Genomic DNA, 9,298 nt, shown 5'->3' with positions numbered 1-9,298 from the left:
AGATGTACGATAAATCAAAACACAATGTATACAGTAAAACTGTTGAAAAGATTGCAATTAAAGAAAGAAAATAAATATAGCATCACAGCAGCGGGGGGGGGGGGGGGGGGGGGGGGCTGCAAAGTGAGCATTCAAGCTCTTCAAGTGAAGCAGCCACCCCTAAACTCATCAATGATAATTTTAATATTATAATCGGTTAATTGAGACAAATAAATAAAAATAAATAATTAACAGTGAAGTGCTGTCCAAGATGACAACAAATTAAAAATTTGGGTAGGCCAACGTAGCCTATGCTACAATTACAAGTCTGATAAGTAGCCTATTTTTAGCATTTGCCTAATATGTGTCAATAATTTTCTTTTTGTACATTCTTTTAAAAGTTGCGAAGGAGGATTTGCGTATTTCAATTGGTATATTATTCCAAATTTTTGCGCCAGAGTATTTTATAGAGCGTTGTAGTTTAGTGGTTGTGTATCGATAATAATTGTAATCTAGGTTGGTCGAGTAGCCTAGTAGCCTATATAAGGTTGTAAATTTCGTTGCATTTTTTAAAGCAGTTTTGAAAAGAGCTGGGTAATGAGTAAAACTAAACTGGTATATGAATTTAGCAATTTCAAAGTTGTACAGATCTTTTAATTTTAAGATATTGAGTTGTTTATAAAAGGGTGTGACATGGTCAGCCCATGTTCCTTTCGCAACAGCATTGACTGCCTTGTTTTGCAAAACACCAAGCTTTCCTATATGTGTTTTGTATGATGACCCCCAAATTGTCGGTCCATATATTAGTTGATGCACGAGAGAATAGTACAACTGAAGCATAGCTTTGGTTGATGAACAATGTTTCAATTTAGAGAGTTTGCCAACACGTTTGGAGAGTTTGGAAGATACAGAATCAACTTGAGTAACAATAGAAAGATTCTTGTCAATGCAGATACCAAGGTACGGTATTTAGCAGTGCCAACTTTGTTTAGTTGGGAGTTGCCGTAAAATACTTCAACATTAAATTATATTTGGTTAGTCTTGGGTGTAATTCTTAAAAATTTAGACTTGGAAGCATTTATCGTGAGTGAATTAGCAGTGATCCAACGTTTGATTCTTTTCAGTTCAAGATTAATTGAACTTTGAAAACTTAATAAATTAATTATCCGCTGACAAGACAAGTGTCGTCAGCAAATAATCTAGGAACACAAGAAACACAGTTAGATATGTCATTTGTGTATAGCAAAAAGAGAAGTGGTCCTAATATGTGTTGTAAATTTACGTTTATTTTACGTTTGTTTCTACGTTATGGTTTCTCTGCTCGGCGCGCTTTACGTTGATTGTTTTCTCTGTTCGCGCCTCTAGGCTCACTCAATCTCTGCAAGCCCGTTTTCGTAAGAGCTTTTGTTGCAGTGTTCAGTTAATGGGACTTTTGTTGCTTTGAGTTCTGATCGTGTGAGACTGACATACTTGTTCGTTTTATATATATGGCTTGTGTTTTGCAGATGTACTTCGTTTCTTAGTTCATTAAAAAAAAGAAATGGTCGTTTCAATATGGACCCTTGAGGGACACCAAATTCTATTGTTTTTACTGTAGAATTTTCTTGTCCAACACACACAAATTGTTTACGGTTTTTCAAGTAGGAAGTAAGTAAAACATTGGCAACTCCTCGAATGCCATAATGATCGAGTTTTTACAAGAGTTTTCATGATGAACTGTGTCAAAGGCTTTTTTAAGATCTAGTAAAAACAAGTTAAGTCAATTCTTTGTTCTGCGTTTGCTCATATGAAGAAATAATAATGTCTAGAGCAGCATGACTTGTTGAATATACAGTAATTGGCACCAAAGCCATATTAAGTAGGCGTTAAGATCGAATGCTTATTTATAAACGATGTCAATCGTTTGAGAATTAACTTTTCTAGAATCTTTGAAAAGCATGACAGAAGAGAAATTGGTCTATAATTATTTGTTTCAAGTTTGCTTCCAGATTTGTAAATTGGAATGACTTTAGAAATTTTGAGAACATCTAGAAATATGCCATTTGAAAATGAATGATCGAAAAGGGTGGATTGAGGCAAGGCTATGATACTGGGAGATTCGAAGAAAATAAGGCGAGATACCATCACTACCTGCTGATTTATTTAATTTTGAAAGGTGTATTTCTTCTGTTATTTCGTACACGTCTGGTGCTTCAAGGAAAATAGAAGAGGAAATACGGTTCTTGATACCAGCATCAGAGCCGAAGGCTATAACCACTTGGCCATTGATCTGGTCTAAATGACGAATAATGATAATAGGAATGTTATGGCTGTATTTCTTCAATTTTTTGTCGCTCTACAGCAGCAGCTAAGGTCTTTTAACAACAGGGCTCATTTTCTAATTTAGATCAGGTTTACGATGTCATCACAGTATTACCCGACTTATTCTCACTGCGTTATGAAAGAAAGAACACAATCGGTACCGTTTTTAAGGTCTTTGGTTCGACCCTACCTGAAATCGATATCAGATTTACTGGTACCAGAGCTGAAGGCTACAACCACTCGGCCACTGAGCTGGTGAAATGACGAGTGGTTATGAAGTCAGTGTGTCATTGTTTGCTAACGTTCGTTTCTTCGGATTGAGGCTGCTGTCTTGACTACTGTCTGTTGAGTTTGTGTGTTGTCATGCTTGTAAGGCGTAATTACTGTACGTTTTGTCGAATCAGTTGATTAATACTGTAGATTGGGTGTAGTCCTTCCAAGCTCTCCTTGGAAATTAAAATGCTTCAAGCTTGTTATATTAATTTTGTTTTTCAGTTTTCTGTATGCTTTGTGCAAAAATGCGGCTACTCCAGTTGGTTTAAGGCGTTCTTAACTATGGAAAACCTCATCTCCGTGGATGCTGTGGTGAATAAATCGTTCGACAAAGAAGCAGCCATGGAGTTAGCAAGCAAAAACACCTCTTTACATCCAACACAATTAGACATAGCAAAGTGGTCAAAGTCATTCAAGGTAGGCTTGCGATAGCCTATAATATAAGCTATGGTAGGCTACGTATTATAATGTTTTGTTTATAAGCTATTTTTTATCAAAAACATATAGCCTAGTTCAGAGGTTTTTAACCAAGAGTACATACCCCCCCCCCCCACCGGGATATGAAGTACTGAAGGGTCTTCAAGAAACTGCGTCAGACTAAATGCTACTTAGGCATATCTATGAAGAAACAAATTGCCAATAAATCCTAATCCATTATGACTAGTTACTGTTTACAAATGTTGTGAACTTCATAACCAAATGATTCATAATTTTAGTAATGCATGCATTAAACACATATGTAACTACAAATGGAAAAATTACCACGCTGAATTATGTAATAAGTGATAAGGCGTTCAAGTCTAGTGTAAGTTTACGGCAATGATGAGATCTTAGGGTCAAAACAGTGACAACCTGTTTGCAATTTATACAAGAAATGTAAAAGTACTCCCAACTATTGCCGCACTTAAAGCTTTGGTTTTCAAAGCGCTCTGCATGCTGCCACATAATGTTATTGTTTCTAAGATTCTTTGATTAATAGTTTAAGTGTTCACACAAATAGAGTCACTCAAGAGCGATGTAGGCAAAGGCATTTAAATGTTTGAACTGAATTGAAATTATATACTCACAAAGTGTGAATGCTGTCGATTTCTCGTTCTCTCAAACAACCGTCAGGAGAACAGTCGCGCTGTTGTCAATACGAACAAAACATTGAATTATATCAGTATAAGAAACGCAGTCAAACGGAAAGTTTTACTCAATTTATTTTACAACTTTTTTATATCGCAATAAGGTGTTAAAAAGTTCATGGTGAAATTGGGATGAAATGATGGAAGACTGTCTTCCTTCCCATCATCAAAATCTTTTATTCCTTTCTATTTCCATTCTTGAAATTTTCTGTCTTCAAAACCAGAATCTGCGTCCCATTCTATTCCATTCCATCTCACATTCCATTCCATTCCCTGCTAAAAACACATGATTACTATACCACTAGTTAGGTCAATGAAATGTGATTGAGCGTGTAAAGCGAGCGAGAAAGTTTGAAAAAACGGAAAAAGATTAGATGTTTATTTCGATTTTGAAGGCACATGACCAAGTGCCCCTAGATCCGCTTCTGTTTGTACGATCAGTTTGAACAACAGCACTGCAAGAAATAAAATTGAAATGAGCCTAGCCCCAAAAGAGAACATTAGAAAAGCCATAGAATCTTGCCTACATCAGCAAAATGCCAAAACAAAGAAGCAAAAGTGATTCATCGATTAAACTGAACAAATAAAGCCAAATATTTGCCCGACCAACACAGAATTGCCCCGGGTCGGCAGAAAACAACCACTAATCTATAAAATTATCACATTCCGCCTACATTATTCTTTATAGACACATACTCGACTCAATAGCGGTCCGTTATCTTGACTGCCTAAAAGATTAGCGATCTAGAAGTTGCATGCTTGAAAAAATAAGAAATAGTCTCAACCACTGTTTTTGGTTGGCTTGCAATTAATGCCAGATTTGTTTGGCTTCAACATTTACTTATAAAAATGATTTAAATGATGTTTTATGTTGGTTACAATCGAATCCTAATGATTTGTTTCAAAGATGAAAAGTTCTTATCAAAAATTAAACCAGGTCTACTGTGCTTTTATACGGTGAGATGGCGTAGCGGATAAGGCGCTCGCTGTCCACACAATCATGCAATCCTAGTTCGACTCTCGGCTTCAGCTGGTAGTTAAAAAAAGCTCTCACCCCTACCCAGGTGTAATAAATTGGGTGAACGTAGTTGCTGAAGAGAAGGTTGCCAAAAAAATGGACTAGCCATCTTACTCTCGGGAGTGCCAAAGGCTATATGAAAGCTTTATATTTTTATCCCCCGATGCTTAAATCAAGTATGGAACTCACCTTTAACCTGCTATGATTAAGATTTAGAAAATTGATTAAAAGCTACTTTATTTTGTAGATAATGCTTGTGCGGCAACCATTTGATCGTCTTGTTTCTGCATACTACGATAAAATGTTGACCACTTCGGAAGGATTTACATATTACTACGAACCGATGTCAAGAAGCATTAATCGACAATACAAATCAAAGCGACACAAGGCTGAAGATAAAAGAAGACAAGACGATGGAACTGCGACGTTTGAAGATTTTGTCAATTTCCTTTTGTATAATAGAACTGACTTCACTGAGGATTTTCATTGGCAAATGTTTAACCACACTTGTGAACCATGCCGCTTCAACTACGATTATATCGCCAAGTTTGAAACACTTCATGATGATATGAAATATTTAAAAGACAAGTTCGGCATATCAAACTATCATAGAAGAACATTTTTTCCTCCAAGTTCTTATAAAACTGATCAAGAAAAAACAAAACAAGAATTTGAAAAAATTCCTTCACATTTGACAAAAAAGTTGTACAAAAAATATGCTTATGATTTTGAATTATTTGGATACGAACGCCCAACATGGGTATAGCAGAATTGTTTTAACCTTTCACTAATCATAATAAATACATGTCGATGCCCTATTTAATCAAGAGGTGAATAAAGTTTTACATAATAAGCATTAATTTACTGTTTCGTTTTCAGCTGCGACTCTACGAAAACTACTGGCTGAAGAGCCACTTCAAAAAGCATAAATTAACCCTACGGCTCGTGAGCTCACATTGCCAGCAAGCCAAAATAGATAACTCTTTGTTTATTTCGTAATAGCCTAGCCTATCGGTACTTTCCTTCTAAACATAACTTACTGTTTCTCTATTCTTTGCAAGCACATTTCAGAAGCAGGCTTAATTGAAATGATTGCAATTTTTTTTATAAAATCATCGTAAAATTGTACTGTAGTGTAAATCTTCATTTGTCGTTGTGTAAATCTTCAAAACCAGGGTTGTGAAGTCGGAGGGATTTTGGCGTGTCCGAGTCGTTGAAAAGATGTCAACCCGACTCCGCCTTGATACAAAATGATAAACAATAAATTGTTTACTTAGCCTACAATCTTTTTTCAAAATTTGTTTTTTTGTTCTCTGTAATGCGCTCTAAAGGTTCACCAGAAAATAGAAGTGTTTGTTTTTGTGAATATTACTTCAATCAATTTAAAAAAAAAATGAAATAGGCTACAACAAAATTTTAAAAAATCTGACCACCCTCAAAAATTTGATCACACTGTATTTAAAAAAAAAAAGAAATAGGCTACGACAAAATTTTAAAAAATCTGACAACCCTCAAAAATTTGATAACACTGTAGTCGGAGTCGACCAGTTATAAACCCAAAAGTTCGAATCGTATAATTTGGCCCGACTCCACCGCCTTGGTTAGAATTACTGTATCAGTCCTGGTAGGCTTCTCATATGATAACTTGACGGCTTACAACAGAATTGCGAGAATTCGACCTGGAATGAAAAAAGGGTTTATAATGGTTGTTGTAGGACTAGATGTACTGTGACATATGTACCATATTTTTAACTTACAAATTCAAATTATTAGAACATTTGACCGAAACCTATGAAAACTGCAATTTGCAAATGCACTTCAACTGTGCAAATTCAAAACCTAAATTCTGCTCTCACGGAATTTAGCCCACCACATCCGTATTTCTGAATCGACATATCTGTGTAACCGTTGCGCTATCATAATTTCCATAGCCCAGTTGCTGAACTTCAAAAAATAGTCAAACCCGGAAAAAACAATATTAAGCTGAAACTTTGCCAGGTGGTTCTATTGATGATGTGAAGTCACCAAAAAAGTCCCATGATTTGGGAATAGTGAGTTTTGGCCATTTTTCCATAATGGCAGCAGCTCCCATAGGTTAAAAATTCGAAATCTCCTAAAATTGATGTTTTTATACCTCATTAGAAAGATAATTTTATGCTGAATCACTTTCACAAATGAACTGTGGTCCAAAAGTGCCCACTTTTGATGTTCTAAAGTAGTTGAAAACAACCAAAGCATAGCATTTCTTGATGTGAAGGTCACCAGACAAACCAACGGTACATTAGCCACAGAGAGTTACAAAAAACCGACACACACCAACAGGTACATGCAATACACATCACATCACCCACTTCAACACAAATTATCTATTCCCAAAACACTTTACAAGTTACAACCGCGCCAACAACTTGGTCACCTCTGCAAAGAACAAGAAAAACGAAAACAAACAAATTTATAACACTTTAAAACTTAATGGATTTCCCAAGAAAATGGCAGAACGGCACACTCATTTCTCGACCAAACGTCAGGTCAAACAAAGCAACAGCAAAACTTATATAACAGTTTCACCACCATTCCATACATACAGGGAGTTTTTGAGTCGATAAGACGAGCATTGAATCGTGCCGGAGTTAAAGTCGCTATGAAACCATTTCGAACCATCGGCAATATTTTATCACTACCAAAAGACCCTACCCCTTTTCACAATAAATGTGGTGTTGTTTATGAAATTCCTTGTAATGATTGTGACGCAGTTTATATTGGCCAAACTGAACGTAGTATAAATTCCCGGGTCAAAGAACATCGCAGAGCTATCAAAAATATGGAACATGAAAAGTCAGCCCTTTGTTCACTTTGCTAGAAGAGGATCACAAAATTAACGGGCTGAAACAAAAAATTTGAAAAATGAAAGTAATTATTATCAACGCACCACCTCAAAAGGTTGCTTTATCAACATCACATCCAAACATTGCAATGTACTCAACCGGAACGACGGAAACCTTTAACCAAACCTTATAAATCATTATGGTCTCGACATGCAGGCTTCAAGCCTACTTAAACACAGTTGGAAACGTTATTGCAATCTAATTTTATCTCGAATTTTCTAGTGGTCTTCAGTGCTTTGAATTTATGTTTATTGTTGGAAGTTTTTTATGTAATTTAACGTCGAAAGTAATCACACATCATTAGCCAATCTTTAAAACATTGTGTTCTATTTTTCTTGCCTTTAATCGCACTTTTTTTTCTGATAGTCGTCACTGCTTCGAATTTTTATGTTTATTGTTGGAAGTGTTTTTACGTAATTTAACGTGGAAAGTAACCGCTCACACATCATTGGCCAATTTTTTAAAATATTGCGTGTTTTATTTTTTCTTGCCTTAAATCGCACTGCAGTATATAACCTGGTGAAATTTTATTTTGTATGTTATTCGCTCTGAGGATGCGCATTGTTATGGTGCGCGAAACGTCAGTGAAGCAATACACCATCTTGTTTGTTGTTAATTTTACTTTCAATTTCATCAGATGAACGTTGCAACTAGTGCTAGAAACGATAATTGTCCTGATAAACACCCAAACTTTTCAGTATTTAGTTTGAAGAAAGATGGTCAGCAAGTAACTAGCTGTGATGGTGATGCTGACACTGAAATTGTGGAAACAGCGATCAATCTTTCTGCAAGCAGGCGAAATCCTATTGTTGTAGCCGACGACACAGACATCATTGTTATATTACTCTATCATTGGAGAGAAGATTTTCAGGATGTTGTATTTTTCCAAAAAAGGACTCAGAAGGGAAGAGCATGAAAACTGTTTCGCCACCACTGAAGACAATTAGAGAGCATCTTCCATTTAGCCTATTCATGCAAGGTCCGGCTGTGATACTGTTTCGGCTTCATTTGGAAAAGGAAAAGTAAAATTTCTCAACCTTGTGAAAAAATCTGGTGAACTGAAATATTTATTCACAGAAATGAGCGATGTTTGGGCAGACCAAGCTGAAATTGCAATGTTAGCAGAACCAATCTTTGTAGCAATGTAAGGTGGAAAGATATTTGACACCTTAACGAAACTCGGGTTAGTTTTAAAAGTATTGGCTAAGTCAGTTAGGGTACTGTATGCATGTATATTTCTCACTGAAGATCACTCTATATTACCCACACAAGTACAGAAAATTAACGACCCACATGTATTAACAGATCAGCAATTTAGCACGAATAGCTCAATTGGTTAGCGCGTCACTTCTGGAACGAAGAAGCTTCAAGATCAAGCGGCGCTGGTTCGACTCTGGGGGTGTGCGTTTGAGCAAAGCACGTTAAGGACTGCTCTCCATTCAGCGGCATCTAATGGATGGAATAGTTCCCCGGCAACAAGACTTCAACAATCGGAAACTTCACTCTGTCAATCTCGGTGACCGGGCCTGCGTCAGTGATTCAAAGCCTCTACAAGTATGCGAAACTGCCAGGATTAAGCTCTGCAAGAAGCTTTCCCAGTCCGAGGATAAAGATTCAATCATGGCTTACTATATTACAGGCCTTCCAGACGCGCAGTGCCAGCTAAAAACTGGAGGCGAGTGTTTTAAAATCACATTTAACGTGTAATTGGTACA

The 9,298-nt window shown here is 36.4% G+C and overlaps 1 protein-coding gene across 1 annotated transcript; it reads left to right on the top strand.

Annotated features, from left to right (window-relative positions):
- The first annotated feature begins 837 nt into the window (after nt 1-837).
- LOC145776161 (carbohydrate sulfotransferase 11-like) lies at nt 838-5,522 on the top strand. Its single transcript, XM_082587562.1, has 3 exons — nt 838-939; nt 2,776-2,970; nt 4,946-5,522. The coding sequence occupies exons 1-3, from the start codon at nt 838-840 to the stop codon at nt 5,462-5,464; spliced, it is 816 nt and encodes a 271-aa protein (XP_082443688.1). The 3' UTR covers nt 5,465-5,522.
- Nucleotides 5,523-9,298: the final 3,776 nt, after the last annotated feature.

This window comes from Aplidium turbinatum, chromosome 8 (genome assembly GCF_918807975.1).
Source record: "Aplidium turbinatum chromosome 8, kaAplTurb1.1, whole genome shotgun sequence".
In the NCBI taxonomy this organism is placed as follows: domain Eukaryota; kingdom Metazoa; phylum Chordata; class Ascidiacea; order Aplousobranchia; family Polyclinidae; genus Aplidium; species Aplidium turbinatum.
This window is presented reverse-complemented; position numbering and strand designations above follow the sequence as displayed.

Excerpts from the sequence above, each read along its gene's own strand:
- LOC145776161 (XM_082587562.1), top strand. The coding sequence starts at position 838 with ATGTTTCAATTTAGAGAGTTTGCCAACACGTTTGGAGAGTTTGGAAGA. Across the intron at positions 940-2,775 it reads TTGTCAATGCAGATACCAAG|TTTTCTGTATGCTTTGTGCA; the intron begins GTACGGTATTTA and ends TTTGTTTTTCAG. Across the intron at positions 2,971-4,945 it reads AGTGGTCAAAGTCATTCAAG|ATAATGCTTGTGCGGCAACC; the intron begins GTAGGCTTGCGA and ends TTTATTTTGTAG.